This window comes from Poecilia formosa, unplaced genomic scaffold (assembly GCF_000485575.1).
Source record: "Poecilia formosa unplaced genomic scaffold, Poecilia_formosa-5.1.2 Scaffold0, whole genome shotgun sequence".
NCBI classification, from domain to species: domain Eukaryota; kingdom Metazoa; phylum Chordata; class Actinopteri; order Cyprinodontiformes; family Poeciliidae; genus Poecilia; species Poecilia formosa.
This window is the reverse complement of record NW_006799939.1, coordinates 3,726,608-3,744,619: the sequence shown is the minus strand read 5'-3', so window position 1 is coordinate 3,744,619 and position 18,012 is coordinate 3,726,608. Positions and strand designations below refer to the sequence as shown.

Below are 18,012 nucleotides of genomic sequence, written 5' to 3'. Positions count from 1 at the left end.
CAAATGATTTCTGTTTGGATGAGAGAGTTCAGGGCGGACAACATTGTTAGAGACACAAGCATGTTTTCTTCACAGCTATAGAAACCGCATGAAGTGATACGTCTTCCCTCTCGGGACATTCAAAGCCACTTTGACGTGACCAAAGGTTAATCTGTTTGGGGGAATGCGAATCCTTGTCACCACAGCAACACGTGTTCGGACCAGTGCCCGAACTGGAGTCATGCGGTGCTGACTCTGGTGTCACAGAGCCGGGTGTTGTTGGATGGAGTCCAGCATGCTTCCTCCTGCCGCATCATAGCGTCACGCTCTTTCTGATTCAGTTTCATTCTGATCAGACTCGGGTTGCCAGGGGTCCTCCCGCTGGAAGAATGTCATTTAAAACACCAGATGAGGTAAAAATCGATTTCAAGTTTTCAACAGCCTCTGGCAGTTTTACGGGATTATCCTTTAACTCTCTTTAGCTTCATTTCAATTCCTATCGACATGATTCTGCCACCACCATGTTTCACAGAGGTGACGGTGTAAAAAGCGGTGATGTCTCCATGTAGCCTTTTGCAGTACAGACAAGAAGTTGAATTTTGGTCCAATCTGATCAGATAACCTACCTCCACCGAACCGATATTAATATCTGTATCGGTTCCGATATTCAACAAAATTCTAGCTTGGATAACTGTGACAATGTGCCTGATCCATAAGGGCAGATCTATTCAGTCTAGTTCTATACTTTGTGCTCTGAGCGAAGTCATACTTTATTATTCATTTTACATGGCTTTTACGATTCCTAATTGAACTTTAACTATTTGAAAGAAGGTTTGTTGTGGAATATTTTTGTCAGTTTCAGTTTCTTTATTATTTATTTTTACGTTTCTTTATTATTTATTTTTACTGACTGAAAAAATTAAAGTTGTGTTGTTTGGAAATATTTGACCAAACTTGCAAAGCAATTGGTGATGGAGATTCCTTTAACTTTCTTCAACAATTGTTTCTTTGTCAAAACTATTCCAAAAACACCAGATTTGTGTGGAGCATAATCAAAGGTTGTCCTTTTGGAATATCCTTCCACCTGCACATATTGTTTTATAACCCTACTTTAAACTTCACAACTCAATCCTTGACATCTCTGCTGTGTTTCTCGATCTCTTAAGTGGGTTGAGTGCAAATGCACGCCAAGAGTTTTTTATTTGTAAAATCACTTTGAAAATGTGCCTTTTATTTTCCACTTCTTAATCATATTCCAATAAGAAGAAAAAAGTCCAGTAAGATAAGCTGAATTCTTTTGGTTGTAATGAGACAAAATGAGAAAAGGTTTAACATGGAAGTTTAAAACGGCTTTGCTCCGCCTCGCTGCCTGGAAAGCAGCTCTGAGTTAATGAGCCCGATTAAAGAAGCAGTCAGAGCTACTTTCTCTCCTCAACTATGCCAGCAGACATTTGATCTTAGGTCAAATGGGATCACACTCTAATCCATTTAATATTTCTGTCTGCACACATAAATTTATAGGTTTGTAAACCTAGAACTTCCTCTCCACTGGTATACCAATTCTCCCTATTTACACGCAGACACAAAGTTGATATGTAAAACCACATTAACTCAACATGTTTACTGCTCCAAAGTCTGTAAAGTTACAAATATCCAGACTCAAACTGACTCCGATAATCCAGTTGGCTGACATCATGGAGGCTTCCATAAAGCTCCTTTTCAGATGGAAACCAACCTGCAGAAAGCCTGAGGGGGGGCATTCACCAAATACACAACAATGTGACACAGAGGAGTAAATATAGTAACAAGACGGGACATTTAAGACATTGCAACACAGAGAAACTCATCTCAGACGACTCAATGTCCGATCTCCTCCGTTAGGTTTTCGTCGGCTTCGGCAGAGATCGGGAATCGCAAACGTCGGCATTCATACGTCCACTATGCACTGTGTGAGCAGAGGAGGGGTCTGCCTGGTGAAGTCCTACTCGGATCTTCAGGAGGACGACCTGTGCAAGAAGGAGAGCTACAGCGCCTGCTGGCTAAATGTGGTGCTGGAGACAAGGCCTGAGTACAGGTGAGGGGTTCAACATGCTGCAGAGACACGGCCTTGTGGTCCAATTCACAAAACGCAGAGAAGAATGTTAATTTATGCCAATGGAAGATTTAAACTTAACTATATCAATGAGTTTTTTCTGCCTAGAATTAATATAAAAATAATGTTTTGTAGAGGAACAGCCAGAGTTGTGAGTATTGGAGAATCTGTGGGTGGAGGGAATAATTAGGGTGATGGTAAGGAGGCCTTCCAACGGAAGGGTTAAAATACCAATGGAAGAACGTTAAAAGCTGGTCAGAAAGGATTGGACAGATTTAATGTCGGTCCAACGACATTGTTTCCCATCAATTTGAATTGGAATATGAATGTAAATAATTGTTGATGTGTTGTTTTTAATAAAATTATAGAAAACCTAATTCAAATTAAAAAACAAAAACAAAAAACAATACCTTCATACTATTATATGTTATAGCAAATCAAGATTTTTGATTTGAATTGAAATTTTCAATCTAAAACAGACAGGGGTATGGATTATTTTGGGCTCAATTGTAAATATTTACTTTTTTTACAGATTTAAAGAAAAAAAATGTCTTTAGATCATAAAAATTAAAATTGGATGCCGTACAGATACCTTTATCACCTCTGACAGAATTGGATTTCTGGTCCAAGTAGCTTAACTTTAGTTTTAATAATAACTGAATCGCTATATTCTCATTTGTCATGTGCCAAATGCATAAACATAAACATGACAACACACAGCAGTCAATGCTTTAATCTAGGAGTGGCTGAAGGAAAATTTAACTGCTGAAAAACCAAATACTCTTACCTTTAGATGAAGAGCAATATTTAACGGTGGATAATTAATGATGAACTATAAATCCGCTCTCATCAAATAGATAGTTTTTGGTAAGAAACTAAAAAAACAAAAAATAACAACAACCTAACAAAAGGCCTTCTTCTGGCTAAAATGATCAACGTTCTGTTATGTCAGAATGTTGGAAAAAAGAAACTGTATTTCCATTCATGAACCAAATATAACTCAATAAATTACATATTTACAAATAAAACAGCTAAAATAACATCCTTCAACAGTGTTGATCCTATATTTGTCTGAAACCTTATCATTTTTCCGATGTGGAATTCATCATCCTAAAAAGGTTTTAGCCGTGTGATGTTCAGAAAACCTTAACATCTCCTTGTTTTTATCGTTTGTTACATCCTAAACTACAGCATAAAGTTTAACTCTGCGTGTGTGTGTGTGTGTGTGTGTGCTGTTTCAGGATTACGCTGTCAGAGACCGACAGCGTTCGCAGAGAGAGTTACAAGCAGCAGCAGGTGGTCCACCTAATGGTCAAGAGGAGCCCCAGCCAGACCCTGAAGCTGGGCATAGAGGGGGGGGTCTTGAGAGAGTACCAGCTGCCGTTCTCCAGCAGGAGCAAAGCGCCGCAGCGAGCCTCCGGCACAGAACAACCCGTCATTGAAGGAAAGGCAAATCTCACAGCAGACCGAGAGGAAGCCCCTGCCACCGCTGGGGACCTCTGCAAGCCGGTCAGAGAGAACTTCAGAGCCTCCAGGCTGATGTCCTCTCCAAGAGAAGTGTCTGACCGAAAGCAGAGGAGGGAGTGAAGGAGGGAAATGAGATTATAAGGAATCTAAACAGTGCAACATGCTAATGTTATTTACACAAAACTGGAATTATGATAGTAATGACAAAGACGTCAGTAGGTCTCATCTCATGGGTTCGTATTTATATCTGTTCAATAGTGGATTAATATTGTTGAAATAAAACTCTAAATCTGAACACAATCTGTTTGCAGCGGTGTAATGTGTCTCACATGATGACCTGGATTCATTATAACTGGAATTCATTGTTCATTATAGTGGTGCAATATGAGCTTCCAAACATATTCTGTCTTGGATTAAAGCAGGGGTGTCCAAAGTGTGGCCCTGTGAACATTTTTTGTGACCCCTGACTGCAGTTCAAGAATTGTACAAATTTGACCCTCCAGTGGCCACTTTTGTCATTTTTTTAGAATAAGAGTTTCAATGACAAATCTCGTTATTCTTTAACGGAAACTGTTGGACAGAGTATATTTCTTTTAATTTCATAGTAAGTGGGGCTATAAACATCCAGCAACTTTTTGCTCAAAAGAATAAAAAAAGACAAACTCTTCTATTAAACTTTAACTTAAGAATTTTTTTTTGTTGGAGAAAGTTCTCATTTGTAGGAAATAGACTCAAATATTTACCCCAAAACCAAAGAAACCGTCTGCCATTTATTAAGACAAAAAAAAAAAAAAAAAAAAGCGCCTCTTTGTTTCATTAAAAAATGATTTGTTTAATTTATTGTTGACAAGATTAGAACAGAACTGATTTTTTTAAGTTGGAAAAACTATTCGTCCCCCTGAGTACTTTCTACTTTGGGGTTCTAACCCATGTTGCAAAAAGTTTGTACACCACCAGATTGAAGGCTTTGCAAACAATTAAATTGAGAGCACCCCCTTGTGGACACCAGTAATCAGTTTGAGGGAAAAAAGCAATCAACACAAACGTTCAGTTCTTGGAAAAAATATATTCAGATAACTGCACATAGTTGTTGTCAATACATGTGTACTCATGACATGAAATCCAGCACTTTTAAATAAAGTTAAGAAAAAACAAACAAACAAAAAAACCCCAAAAAGCCTGGTTCCCCCCCCAAAAAAGGCTACACATGTGAATTCATTTTACATGAGCATTACAGTGCAGAGCATCTGAGAATTCTTGTGTTTTTATTGAAGTTTTACTTTACTTACACATGCAGCTTCAATAAAGTGCTATCACCAAGATATCTCACATATCAAACATTTCAGACTAATTCAATTTCGATGGAAAACACTGTAAACGATTAAAAACTGAGGAGATGGTGATACGATGAAATTAAGTCCCACTGTTGCCTCCCACAAAAGTTCATTGACAAGTAAGTTACTGAAAACCTCCACCCTGCCTTAAAATATGCAGAAAATGATGTGTTTTATCAACATAACAACATTCTGTGTTTTACTTCATTCCTATAAGTTAAATCAAAGAATGAAACTACTTTATCAGATGTATGCGTTAACCCGGACTTCTCTATGAGATAAAAGGGTAAAAAAGATAAAGTGAACGTCTCAATTTTTTCGATTTAAAGTGCCATCGGAAACCACCTGATGTATCTAAGTGCATTTTAACTTACCCCGTGGTTAAATTAAAGCTACCAAGTCTTAATTGAGGCCTCAGAAATTAGACCTACTTTTATGATGTTCCCTTAACTCAGAGATCATGAATGATAAGGAGAAAAACATCTGAATAAGATTACCTCTTAGGTATTTGCATAACATTCCTATCAGATGATCCCTGCTCCATGTTAACTTAACGTCCTTCGAAGCCAAAAACGGGAACAAAAGCAGCTTATGGAGGTCACTTCCCGTGACCTTGGACTCTCCCGTCTAATATGGCTTTTTCTGCTCTTTTGTGCTTCTGCAGAGTGATCTGTAGCTGCCAGTACTTCAAGTAAACCCACATGAGGCTTCCGTTCTTCCTCTTGTCCATGTTCATCAGATCGGCACAGTGCCTGTCTCTCTTGAAAATGTCCTTCAAGTCAGACTCTAGGCCCAGCTCCGCGGTGACGGGGTTTTTGACCACCTTAAGCAGCATGTTCTTCTCCATCTCCAGCCGCTGATCCCGGGGCTGGATGAGAGAGCAGTAGGCGTTCTGACGCTCGACGAGCAGACCCTCCAGCTCCCTCAGAATGGTGACGGCGCGCTGGTGCCACTCGGTCTCCCGTTCCAAGGCGTCACGCAGCGCAGCACCAGTGGCGCCAGATTTGACAAGCTTTTGCTTCTCGTCGTTCAGCGCCTCTCGCTCCTTACGTCAAAAAAAGAAAAAAAAAAGTTTTTCTTTAAAGACAACAGGAAATTAACAAGAATGACATAAAAGCGGGTTGAGCTGAAGGCGGGGTACCTGTTCCAGCCGTTTCCGTTCCTGGATTAGATGCTGGCTGTGAGAGACCAGGGCCTGCTGGTATCCTTTCACCCTCTGTTGCTCCTTCTCCAGCTCCAGCTCGAGCGTAGCCACTGCCCTGCGGCTCTCTGTCAGCGTGTCCCGGTAGCGAGCCTCCATCTCGCTTTTTATCACGGAAACGTCTTTGTCGTACTGGACTTTAATCTTTTGGATCTCATTCTGAGAGTCCCTCGTCCATATCCAGCCTTTAAAGAGAACAGTTTTTAGTAATACGGCCACAGAGGAGCACTTTATGTCTAACTTATCTGGTCTTACTGAAATTGAAATTAAGCACATTGTTATAAACCCTCATAAAAACAGTTACTGCTTATTTAAAGGGGTAGTTTTATGTTAAACTGACTTCATGCATGTTTGAGAAATCCTTTAATCTCCCTGGACAACTATGCAGCTGTGTAAAAGCAGCAGTTTCCAGACTTCAGGCATTAAGCCTCACAGATCAGACCTCCATCGCTATTCTCCCAATCAGCTCCTTCAGATTAGCCAGCAGCAATTATCAAACACCAGGTGGAGCTGCACATCTGCTAAGATCATTATACGAGCTACTTCGCAGTGCAGCGTTAGCAAAAAATATTGTTAAAGGATTAATAGAGGAGTCTAAAGGCAAAATTTCAGAAGGAGACAAACTTTTAAAGAGACAGAGGCCCAATTTCAAGGCACCAAAGTCAAATTTCTTTTAAGTCTTATCTGATACGTATGTAGCATTTTTATAACATCTTAAGGTAATATAGTTACTTGACTGTGTAATAAAATGGCAGAATATATATATATATATATTTGTATCTGCAAATAAGATTATCAACTAAATGCAAAGGTTCCATTAAAGAAAGCAACAGTAATTTTCTTGAAATAAAGTCAGGAATCCCCATAACCCTGTCTACGTTTTAATCTAGACTTAAAACACCCAATCCCAACACTTCCAGAGGAATATAATTGTGAAACTTACGAAATGCAGCCAGTCCCAGCATGGGGACCAGCAGGGCGTAGTTCCACTTGTTGCCACCACCGGCCCCTGCATCCCCGCGGGCCCCTGCATCCCCGCTTCCCTGGTTTGGATGGATGTTCCATCTGGGGGGGTTATTCAAGTTGTTCATGGAGGCTGCTGGAAGGACAAAAAAATAAAATAATCCAACGAAAATAAATTTTTAACTTATATTCATTCCTTCTGTAGCTAACAATGTGATTTACACATTTGTCTGCAGCTATAAATAAAGCAATTTTCAGACTTTAATGACAAAACAACTGACAGCTCAGATTACTGAAAGCTCATATCACTAGTTTTCCTTTAAAAGCCTAAACTTAAGTTCAGTGTTCGTCATTAAATGTAAATATTTATTTTAGCATTAACGAAATGCCCGTAACTACCACAAACAGGTCTTTATACATTGTAGACATGTTTTTACAAACTGGTGATGACACCTGAGGGGGTTTGGCAGTTGAGCTGACCAAAAACAAAGCTAGCATCAGCTAGCATGCTGGCTAACCTTTAGCTTTGCCTTTGCGGCTACAGTATTTAACACCAAACTAACAACGGAAAATATAGCTGCACCATAATTATATCAAACCATTATTTCTCTGCATTGTGTATGCAGCTGCCTCTCACCTTGAATGAAATGCCTAGGTCACTTATGCATTTGTTCCTGCATACTCCGCTTATACAATAATCATTTGCTAGTGCACACAGCTGGATAGGGTGGTTGATTTAAACCGACTTGAATAAAACGTTATTTAAATATCACAAAACAACAACTTTTTTATTTTTTTTCAAATTTTCTTATACCGTTGAATGTTTCTTATTCTTGAAAACAATGCAATATTTTTTATAAGTAAAATATATTAGGCATAGAGTACACAACCCCCCTCTCCGTACAGTGGTTCCGTCTAGTCCGACAGCATATCTCTTCCCCCGACATCAGAGCAACAGTTTTTCAACCGACAACATGGCGTCTGTTCGTGCGGCGTCCCGTCTCCTCTCCAAGAGGGTGCTCGCTAACACGAAAGCGGTTAGTAGCAACAACTGGACATTCAAATATAATTGGGCACATTTTTTATGTAGATACATGTGTACATTTGTGTCATCATATTTAGATGGGCAGCAAATAAGTATTGCTTTCATAATCGCCGAATTGTTGCTTGCGTAACCTGTTATGTAGCATAGGGTGTCTCAATGTGACACCTCAAAGAATCTAATTATTGCCAGCCCGAGGAAAAGTATTGTTATTATCTAACTATTCCATATTTATGTGTTGCAAATGATCAATTTAGAGCAATATTTGTGAAACTCAAGGGTCATTGTTTTTTTTTATTATTTATTTAAAAACGTAATCAGCTCCTTACGTGGACATGCATGTTGCTAATTTGTCATAAGTAAATGTATGCACACACCAAAAGAAGCAGTTTATCATCAATCAGAACAAATGTTGGCGTAAAATAAAAAATTGAAGCATCTTTAAATAATTCTACTATGTAATCTTGCAGCGTTATGCATTATAAATCCATATTTACCCCGTTTTTTTTTTGTTTTTTTTGCTCCTCTCCCATTGTGAAGACCTAATAAAATGCAGTTTTCTATTTTCCATGGCTTGATGCGAGTTATACTACAACTCTTGTTTTAAAGAAACTTCATTGTTGTGGGTCATGCTTCATTATAGACATTACCTTTAGTTGTGTTGTTTCTGATTTATTTTTGTTGTACATCGTGCTTAGAACAGGCATCTTTTGGTTTAAGATGATAGTAGTTGGCATTTCTACCAGAAACTATTGGACACACTCAGGCACACTTTCATTACTGTCTACTTATCGCTAAACATTGAAGTGCAACATCTTTGTCTGAAACAATATCTGTAAGCTTTTTAAAAAATGATTTATAGAGATCTGAAAGAAAATACTACTGGTTCTTTAGATGGTGGAGATGGTAGTTTTGAAACAAAAGTAGGAATAAGAGGTCATCCCTGTTTATCCTTTAAAAATGTATTTTTTACATTTATCTTTTTAAACTAAACTCAAAGCAGTGCATTAAATTACATGTTGTCGTTTAGTGAATGTAGAGACAGAAAATGGAAATATAGTGTGTCAAGTCCTTTATGGATTTGTCAGTCGCAGTTTGGAAAAATTGCTAGTGCTTTTCTGATGTAACCATGGCGATAATGAACATATTTTTGGCAGCTTGTAATAGTTTGATTAATATTGATTACGTAATTCTTAGTATCTACTGTCTTTTCCTGAACTGAGGTTGATGAAGGAAAATATTTAACTGAGCTGCAGTTCTGCTTTGCTAAACCAGTGCATAACATTGCTTTGTGTCAAAATTTACTAACAAACTGGATTCCTTCCTCCGTTGTCAACGACTAGACGGTCACCGTTTCGTTTGCTTCTAGAGTCGTTTTGACAGGAGCGCGACCTTCAGTGGATTTCATGTAATCTATGCGAGTTTCTAGCTGTTCTTCTTCTCTCTCAGGTCCCCGCTGCTGCAGTTCAGGGCTCCAGGAACTTTCACTTCTCCATCTATGGCAAGAAGAAGAGTGCCAAAGTAGCAGATGATGTGAGTTCTTCTTTTTGTGTGTTGAAAATCAGGACGCCTCCTTCCCGCTTTGAAAATCGCCTCTTTATTAGACGTTTTAAAAATATACCTTCTTTATCCGACCGTCTCCAGATCTCGACTCAATATCCTGTTGTGGATCACGAGTTCGATGCCGTGGTGGTGGGAGCCGGAGGAGCTGGACTTCGGGCCGCTTTTGGCTTATCGGAGGCCGGCTTCAACACGGCCTGCGTCACCAAGCTCTTCCCCACCAGGTCTCACACCGTCGCTGCACAGGTACCCCGACACGATGGTGTATGCCAGCAGGACCGTCGGCCTTTTTTGCAGTTTCGTCTCGACTCCACTTGCGTCTTTCGTTCTTTTCGTAGCAGTGCTATTTGGTAAAGTATTCCTCTTGTTTCCAGGGTGGGATCAACGCGGCTCTGGGTAACATGGAGGAGGATGACTGGCGCTGGCATTTCTACGACACGGTGAAGGGATCTGATTGGCTGGGAGACCAGGACGCCATCCACTACATGACAGAGCAGGCTCCTGCAGCCGTAGTGGAGGTCAGCTCCGTCTCTGACAAGCTTTTGCTTTTTTTTTTTTAATCTTGCACATATTTGACTCTTCCAAAAGAAACCATGATTATTCAAGATGGTGCTGCAGTATTAGCTTGTATGAGTCACAGTGATCGATAAGAAACTCGTGCCGCTCATCTTTCTCAGCTGGAAAACTTCGGTATGCCGTTCAGCCGCACCGAAGAGGGGAAGATCTACCAGAGAGCCTTCGGGGGACAGAGTCTCAAGTACGGGAAGGGGGGCCAGGCCCACCGCTGCTGCTGTGTGGCGGACCGGACGGGACACTCCCTGCTGCATACGCTTTACGGAAGGGTGAGGACTTCAGCTTCTCCCTCCAGCTCAGACCAAGCAGCTCGTTTCGGTCGAACTGCGTTTCACCCGTCGTTCTCCCTGCCTCTCCCTCAGTCGCTCCGCTACGACACCAGCTACTTCGTGGAGTACTTTGCCCTGGACCTGCTGATGGAAAACGGAGAGTGTAAAGGAGTTATTGCTCTCTGCATGGAGGACGGCTCCATTCACCGCTTCAGAGCCCAGAACACCGTCATCGCCACCGGGTACGCCAGGAACTCGGCTGCAGCTCCGTGTTGTCAGAGTGTTGTCGGCTCAGGAGTCTTAGTTATAATGAGACTTTAAATGTGTGTCTCTCAGTGGTTACGGAAGGACGTATTTCAGCTGCACGTCTGCCCACACCAGCACAGGAGATGGAACCGCCATGGTGACCAGAGCCGGCCTGCCGTGCCAGGATTTGGAGTTTGTGCAGTTCCATCCCACGGGTGAGAAAAGTCACAACCAGAGTCAGTGAGGGACAAACTGCGTTGAAGAGCCACAGAAATTTGGCATAATCTTGTAAGAAAGTGTTAATGTTTACATGTGTTAAATTTTCCCCCTGTTATCTCACTCGGTGGCATAAAGAGAGTAAAGAACAAAGCACTTAAGGGTCACAATCTTGTTGATTAATTGAAAGGGAAAGCTGTATTGCTTGATTCTTCAGTAATGCAGAAACATTGGTGAAACCTTGTGCTGATGTTTTTTCCCCCTACATGCTGGATGTTGTTATTGACTGATTGTTGCAGACCTTCAGCTCAAAGGTTGCAGCAGAAGGTGGAGCCAGAGACGTACAGGTGGACAGACGTAATGCCACAACTACCTTAACTTGATATTTTAGACAAGATTAAGAAAAACTGTGAAAAGTAAACAGTGACTTGGTCCAGGTTTTGCAGAACAGAACTAAAGTCTTAACCCTGCATGTTTTCACTCAAACAACTTTCACAATGTGTGTGTGTGTTGTAGTTTTACATTTTGCTCGATTTTTGCCTCTCTGATCATCTGTGTCCAGCTTTCGGACACGGACCGAACCGTTTCTGTGTTCAGACGTATAATGTGACAGATGTGTGTGGCTGAAGGTCATCCTTATTTTTGTTTCTGCCAGACATTTGACACCAGGCTCAACGGTGACGTTTCATAATGGTGCTGCGCCATATCGAAGGCTGTGTGTGTTTGTCTTTCCTCCTGTAGTCTAATCTTGATGCCGTTTTTCACCTGTTGGCTAAATAAGCCCAGTTAAATTGCGTTGGTCAAAAATAGTTGCATTTGGATTTACAGTGATGAGCGAAGATAATCGAGGCCTCCGCTACAGCTGCCATTTTAGCTCAAAACTGAAGGGTATAAAAAGCTTTGTGTAGGAACGATGCAGCAGAATGTGTCAACTCGACTCGAAGGATGACATAACTATTCAAGTTTATTGTTTGATTTTATTTATTTTTTCCTTACATGGAACCTAAACGAGTGCATCTTTAGAGACTTTACAATGACGTGTCAGTCTACTAGCAAAGTAAGAGTTGCAGTTGGAGAACCTGTCCAGGCCAAACCTTTAGTGTCTCACATTTTAAAAATTACTTTAAAAGGTGTTTAATTCCTGAAAGTAGAGTCTGGAATGCAGGGCTGCAATTATTTTCATTGTTGATTATTCTATTGATTACTTTGACGACTAATCGGATAAAAACAAAAATTGGTACATTTTTCACACTTTTCATTTGACCACATAAGCCTTTTTTTTTTTTACACAATATTTGAAATATTTTAAAAGATGCAAATAATGAGGTTTTTTTTTTACAATGCTATACCATAGTATTCCTTTAATGAAAGCTTGATCATTTGCAGTAAAAGCTGCATCTTGCAGCTAAAAACGAACTGTCTAGTGTGTTGATTATTTTGGATTAATACATTTACAGCAAAATGTGCCTAATAGGAGATTGATTTTGCAGAATTTGAACCAGGTGAAGCTAAAAATGATACTTGACTTCTGGGTAGAATATATCTATAGACGAATGTTTTTTTTTAATCTCATGCAAAACATATATATTCTTTGTACAGCTTTTGCTTAATTAGATCTCTGATTATTCTTCCAGCTTATGGGCAATTTTAGAGTCTGCATATTCCAATTAATCGATTACTAAATTAGTCAATAATTGATTACTCACAATTAATTCCATTAATCATTTCAACCCTACTGAAGTTGTTATATGGACAATGCTTTCTCAGCAGTCTAACACGTGAATGTTTGCAGGGATCTACGGGGCTGGCTGCCTGATCACGGAGGGTTGCCGTGGCGAGGGAGGAATCCTGATCAACAGCGAGGGCGAGCGCTTCATGGAGCGTTACGCCCCCAACGCCAAAGACCTGGCCTCCAGAGACGTGGTGTCCCGCTCCATGACCATAGAGATCAGAGAGGGCAGGTAGGGAGGGACACAGCACACAGTTTTTTTTTTTTTTCCTTCTGCTTTGTGGCTGTAGGCATGAAGTGGTTGATAAAATGGCCGCCCTACTCTCTGTAGAGGTGTGGGTCCGGACAAGGACCACGTGTACCTGCAGCTCCACCACCTGCCTCCGCAGCAGCTGGCCAGCAGGCTGCCCGGGATCTCCGAGACAGCCATGATCTTCGCTGGAGTCGACGTGACTAAGGAGCCCATCCCTGTCCTGCCCACGGTTCACTACAACATGGGAGGAATTCCCACTAACTACAAGGGACAGGTACGTCCCCCCCACCCACTCCTCCCCGATCCCGCTCACCGCTCTCAGATGTCTCCTCAGACCGTTAACGGTGAATTATTTTTAATTTTTTTTCCCACCGTCAGGTGATCGATCACATCAACGGCAAGGACAAAGTGATTCCTGGGCTGTACGCCTGCGGTGAGGCGGCCTGTGCCAGCGTGCATGGCGCTAACAGGCTGGGCGCTAACTCGCTGCTGGACCTGGTGGTGTTTGGGAGAGCCTGCGCACTGACCATCGCAGAGGAGCACAAACCCGGTAAGATTTCTCTGCTTCTACGGCAGACAACATGATTGATGGGTCAATGTGTTACATTACCAGTGTTCCATGTGAAATCACTGCCAACACTCGTTTACGTCGCTCTAGGAGAGAAGCTTTCCCCCCTGAAGCCCAGCGCAGGAGAGGAGTCTGTGGCCAACCTGGACAAGCTGAGGTTTGCTAACGGAAATCTGAGAACGTCCGAGATCAGGCTGAACATGCAGAAGGTGAACACTTTGAACACAGACTCAGCAGTCCACCGTGGATTTGCTAGGACGTGTTCTTCCAAAAGCTGAAATCGTTTTATTTCCCCGCGTCCAGACCATGCAGAACCACGCCGCCGTCTTCCGTACCGGCTCCGTTCTGAAGGAGGGATGCGATAAGATGGCCGACGTCTACCAGAGCATGGAGAAAATCAAAACCTTTGACAGAGGTAGGCTTCTGCTGTCGTCTTTGTACTCTGGGTCCGGCTGTGGCTGCGTGGGGAACTGATTAAGGTGGATTTTTTTTGTTTTGTTTTGTGTGCTAGGCATCGTGTGGAACACAGACTTGGTGGAGTCACTGGAGCTGCAGAACCTGATGCTGAACGCCGTCCAAACCATCAATGGTGCTGAGCAAAGAAAGGAGAGCAGGGGTGCCCACGCCAGAGAGGACTTCAAGGTTAGTCCTTTGATTTATTTTATTTTTTTTACATCATTGATCTTTATATTTCTGTTTCTTCACTCATTTAAAGTAATCGTGACTCCATGCTTTCGTCTTACTATGATCAGTTGAGCATGATAAAAAAACAAAGCAGCCTGATTTGTGAGAAAAATGTAGCTTCATTTTCTGGCCACTTGGGGGCGCCCAGGGACTGAGCTTCCAACTCCTGATGCAAAGTGAAAGTGGAGTTAAAAATAACACTAAGTTCACATCAAACCCGTTTTAACTGGTAGAACTTTGAACTTCACACCCTTCATCCTAATACACACATCTGGACCAGTGGTGTCCAAAAATTTTTCCATAAGGGCCAAAGTTGTTCAGTTGAAAGCATTTGGGCTGCTTGTTTTTCATAACATTTTTCAGATTAACTTTTTGTGCCTCATTTCATCTTATCTGCTCCATAACAAAATAAAAAATGTTAAATTTGATCAAAATCAACCACATTTTTGTAGCTAAAATGTTTTTTTGTTGTTTTTTTTAAGAAAATATCTGTAAAAGATGCCTGAAATGGCCCCCTCGCCGCATCTTGGACACCCCTTCTCTTTGGTCAGAACAAGGATCCATCTTAGCTAACATACATATTTGAAACAACTAGTTTCAGAAAATGTTTAATTTCATATTTAAAGCCAGGAATCCAGCATTTCCAGACATGCTAACAAACACACTGTTGGACAGCAGAACCGTGTGAAAATTTCATTTATTGCACGTGTGGTTCTCACCCTAGTCTGTCGCCATGGCAACTTGATCGGCTCCTTTGTGTTTCAGGATCGTATCGATGAGTACGACTACTCCAAGCCCCTGGAGGGTCAGCAGAAGAAGCCCTTCGAGCAGCACTGGAGGAAGCACACCATGTCATACGTAGACCCCAAAACTGGAAAGGTACCACGTGCGCTCTGGTTTGTCGTCGTCTTGCCGTCATTAGCGATGTCTAACGCGCCTCTCATTCCGACCAATCCCAGGTGACGCTGAGGTACCGCCCCGTCATCGACAGCTCTCTGAACGAACAGGACTGCGCCCACGTCCCTCCTGCCATCCGCTCGTACTAAGAAGCTCTCCCCCGACTACAGAAGGATCATAAACTGCTATTTAAGAGAAAAACATAATTTCTTTTAACAGAGAAGACGGTTCATGTTGCACATTTGTAACCATTTAGCGATGCTGATCATATAAACTGCCAGTTTCAGACTTTGACGTCACATTCCTGTTTCTGTCCTTCTTGCCTGTTTAGCCTCAACTTATCTCGGCAAAGGTCCGGGGAATTCTCACACACGGCCGGATCTCTCGGTTCTTGTCAATATTAGAAACTCTTGATAAGTTGAACACTGACGGCGAACAAATTTCAAGCTCTGCTTTCTGTCATGGCACTATTTTCTCGCGCTCGTTCTAAGCAGCTCTGCCGTTTAAAATTCTCCCTGTTGAGCGAAGAGACGGTGGGGGACGAATGTGATCTGATGTGCACACGTCGCCGAAAGAGCGGGAAGGTTTTAAGTGTGGAAATATTTCAGAAATGTACAATAAACGTGCTTAGCTGTACGCACCAGTTGCATCATCTGCATGTTACTGATGTGTGGCCTCCATGCGGCTTCTGTTCAGTAATAAATCGGCTAAAAGTCCTGAGTGAGCTTCAGCTTTCTGTATCAGTATCAGTATAAATGTTAACCAAAAGTAGCAGTTTGAAGATCTTCAACCACATTTGCATCTTAGCTGATGAAACAATGACTCCTTCATATGTTCTGCTGTCTTCCTCTGAGGACATTTTGCAGAAAGGGTCAGCGAGTGCCTCTGTCAGAGTAACTAACGCAGCAGGGAAAAATGCTCCTTCCATTCAGCAGACAGAACAAAGCTGCGTGTGTCCGGGTTTGAATTACGCCTGAACAGACGTAATGCAAACCCATGAAGTCTCGATGGATTTGAACGTGGAAGAAACGCTCGGTTCAGAAAAAATGAAACGCACATTGTTCTTTATGTTTTGAATTGATTAAAGGGTGACTTAAATTATTTTCTCGTTTGAGGGGGAAAAAATGTGACTTTATTCTATTTTTTTTTCCATTTGTATTTGTTTTAATATATTCAATAAAGTTTATGTTATGCATAGAAAGCTCTTTGTTTTACCTTGTGGAATTAAAAGCGACAACGAAAAATGAGGTGCTGGGTACTGATGGGTGTTTTCTGAACCTACACAGAAAAGAAAGAACCACAGACAGCTTATGTGAGTTTTTACCAAGCTTCCATGAAAGGAGAAGACACAGCGGACCGCTCCAGCGAGCTGCCCACCGCACGTTCTGATAACTTCCAGTCAGAGTTTGTCTTTTATTTTCAGAGAAGGGAGAGATAAAGAGAAGAGACGGAAGGCAAGCTTTGTCTACAGCAGGGGTCACCAACTCCAGTCCTCAAGGGCTACCATCCTGCAACTTTTAGATTCACCTCTGCTCCAAAATGTCTGAATTCCCTCACCATTATTCATTCCTCTCTGCAATAGGCTGGAAACAAGCAGTTTATTTGATCCAGGTGTGTTTGAGCAGAGACACATCTAAAAGTTACAGGATGGTAGCCCTCTAGGACTGGAGTTGGTGACCCCTGGTCTACAGGTTCTACACACACAAGATCGTCCTGTCTTTTCCCTTGGGAGCGATTTCTCTCTCATCAGTGTGAGAAAATCTTCAACACAGCAGTCAAAGGTTTTAACACAGACAGTGAGAAGCCAACACTTCTAAATGAAAATCACAATTACCTATAGTAATATAAGATCAATAATCTATACACATGTAAGAATGACAGCAACACATATTTCCAACAGGTACAACTTAATGCTGCTTGTTCGTCACTAGAGGGCAGCAGAGACATTTTTGTTTGGGCGGATGGTGTTTATTTCCTTGCGTTGTCGGTGAGTAATAACAGAAAACAAATAAAAATGTAAAGAAAAAGGACATTCCCCAGTTTAACTCCAATTCTTAGTTACCAAGCAGAGATTGGAGTTTTTTTTTTTTTTTTTTTAACTCAAACATCACTTTATTCTTCCAAGAATAAGAACAGGAAGCCAACATGTCACACGCCCAGTGTCTGTTTAGTTTCTTCTAACAAGACAGCCGCTATCTTCTGATACCAGGCTTATCCCTGAGGGTTTTCCCAGCGGTTCCTCGCCAGACGTCTGGCATCCAACTTTTCAGCAGGGTTGGAAAAACACACCGACATTCACATAAATCTGGCTGGAGCTGCGGCCAGAGAAGAGAATACTTTTTTTTTTTTTAGTTCAGCCATTCAGCAGTGGAATTGCTGGTGTGTTTTGGATCATCGTCCTGCTCAAGAACCCAAGTTGGTTTCAGCTTGAGATGGCTGGACGGTCTCCTTCAAGATGTTTTGGTCGACAGCAGAATTCATAGTTAGATTTATCTCAGTAAGTCTTCCAGGTCTTGAAGCAGCAGAGCAGAACCAGAACATCACATTATACATCATACGGTTGTTGGTATGATCTTTTTCTGAAACGCTGTGTTATCTTTACGTCAGATGTAACGGGACACACACCTCGCAAAGAGTTCAGCTTTTGTATCTGCAGTCCACAATCTCTCGAATGAGACAGTAAACCAACAGGTTCCTGGGGGCAATATCGCCTCTTTCCACTCACAACATGTGCTGTGACTGAGGTCACAGCACATGACAGAGAATACTTTTACATGACATGTTCTGGTTCTTCTTCTTCCTCAGATTTCAACGGCAGCTTGCATCCATTATTGTTGCACTACTGCCATTTACTGGATCCTAATATCTATGCCTCAAATTCTCATAATGATCCCAGTTTTATTTAAAAAAACGAAAAATCTTATTTTCCCCCTCAATGC

At 41.6% G+C, this 18,012-nt stretch overlaps 3 protein-coding genes across 5 annotated transcripts; 2 read left to right on the top strand and 1 right to left on the bottom strand.

Annotated features, from left to right (window-relative positions):
- The first annotated feature begins 193 nt into the window (after nucleotides 1–193).
- LOC103140970 (telethonin) lies at nucleotides 194–3,838 on the top strand. Its single transcript, XM_007556388.2, has 3 exons — nucleotides 194–392; nucleotides 1,861–2,053; nucleotides 3,313–3,838. The coding sequence occupies exons 2-3, from the start codon at nucleotides 1,920–1,922 to the stop codon at nucleotides 3,656–3,658; spliced, it is 480 nt and encodes a 159-aa protein (XP_007556450.1). The 5' UTR covers nucleotides 194–392; nucleotides 1,861–1,919; the 3' UTR covers nucleotides 3,659–3,838.
- Nucleotides 3,839–4,584: 746 nt separating this feature from the next.
- LOC103140781 (coiled-coil domain-containing protein 127) lies at nucleotides 4,585–7,779 on the bottom strand. Of its 3 annotated transcripts, none has more exons than XM_007556111.2 (4): nucleotides 7,674–7,779; nucleotides 7,017–7,172; nucleotides 6,014–6,258; nucleotides 4,585–5,917 (listed from the first exon to the last, which is right to left on the bottom strand). In XM_007556111.2, the coding sequence occupies exons 2-4, from the start codon at nucleotides 7,162–7,164 to the stop codon at nucleotides 5,471–5,473; spliced, it is 840 nt and encodes a 279-aa protein (XP_007556173.1). In that variant the 5' UTR covers nucleotides 7,165–7,172; nucleotides 7,674–7,779; the 3' UTR covers nucleotides 4,585–5,470. The 3 variants fall into 3 exon arrangements, with proteins under 3 accessions (XP_007556173.1, XP_007556334.1, XP_007556257.1); XM_007556272.2 differs by having other exon boundaries at nucleotides 7,017–7,169; nucleotides 7,674–7,775; XM_007556195.2 differs by lacking the exon at nucleotides 7,674–7,779 and adding an exon at nucleotides 7,555–7,635.
- Nucleotides 7,780–7,966: 187 nt separating this feature from the next.
- On the top strand, nucleotides 7,967–15,967 carry sdha (succinate dehydrogenase complex, subunit A, flavoprotein (Fp)). The gene is made up of 15 exons (XM_007555990.2): nucleotides 7,967–8,073; nucleotides 9,528–9,611; nucleotides 9,723–9,884; nucleotides 10,013–10,156; nucleotides 10,316–10,480; nucleotides 10,574–10,722; nucleotides 10,817–10,941; nucleotides 12,735–12,903; nucleotides 13,003–13,198; nucleotides 13,303–13,474; nucleotides 13,583–13,701; nucleotides 13,796–13,907; nucleotides 14,004–14,134; nucleotides 14,942–15,055; nucleotides 15,136–15,967. Exons 1-15 carry the CDS (start codon nucleotides 8,011–8,013, stop codon nucleotides 15,220–15,222), a joined length of 1,992 nt encoding a protein of 663 aa, XP_007556052.1. The 5' UTR covers nucleotides 7,967–8,010; the 3' UTR covers nucleotides 15,223–15,967.
- Nucleotides 15,968–18,012: the final 2,045 nt, after the last annotated feature.

Bases quoted from the DNA above. Each gene is read 5' to 3' on its own strand.
- sdha (XM_007555990.2), top strand. From the start codon at position 8,011: ATGGCGTCTGTTCGTGCGGCGTCCCGTCTCCTCTCCAAGAGGGTGCTC. The intron at 9,885-10,012 runs GTACCCCGACAC...TCTTGTTTCCAG, and splicing joins CTCACACCGTCGCTGCACAG to GGTGGGATCAACGCGGCTCT. The intron at 14,135-14,941 runs GTTAGTCCTTTG...TTTGTGTTTCAG, and splicing joins ACGCCAGAGAGGACTTCAAG to GATCGTATCGATGAGTACGA.
- LOC103140781 (XM_007556111.2), bottom strand. From the start codon at position 7,164: ATGAACAACTTGAATAACCCCCCCAGATGGAACATCCATCCAAACCAG. The intron at 6,259-7,016 runs GTAAGTTTCACA...TTCTCTTTAAAG, and splicing joins GCTGGGACTGGCTGCATTTC to GCTGGATATGGACGAGGGAC. The intron at 5,918-6,013 runs GTACCCCGCCTT...TTTTGACGTAAG, and splicing joins AACGGAAACGGCTGGAACAG to GAGCGAGAGGCGCTGAACGA.
- LOC103140970 (XM_007556388.2), top strand. From the start codon at position 1,920: ATGCACTGTGTGAGCAGAGGAGGGGTCTGCCTGGTGAAGTCCTACTCG. The intron at 2,054-3,312 runs GTGAGGGGTTCA...GTGCTGTTTCAG, and splicing joins GAGACAAGGCCTGAGTACAG to GATTACGCTGTCAGAGACCG.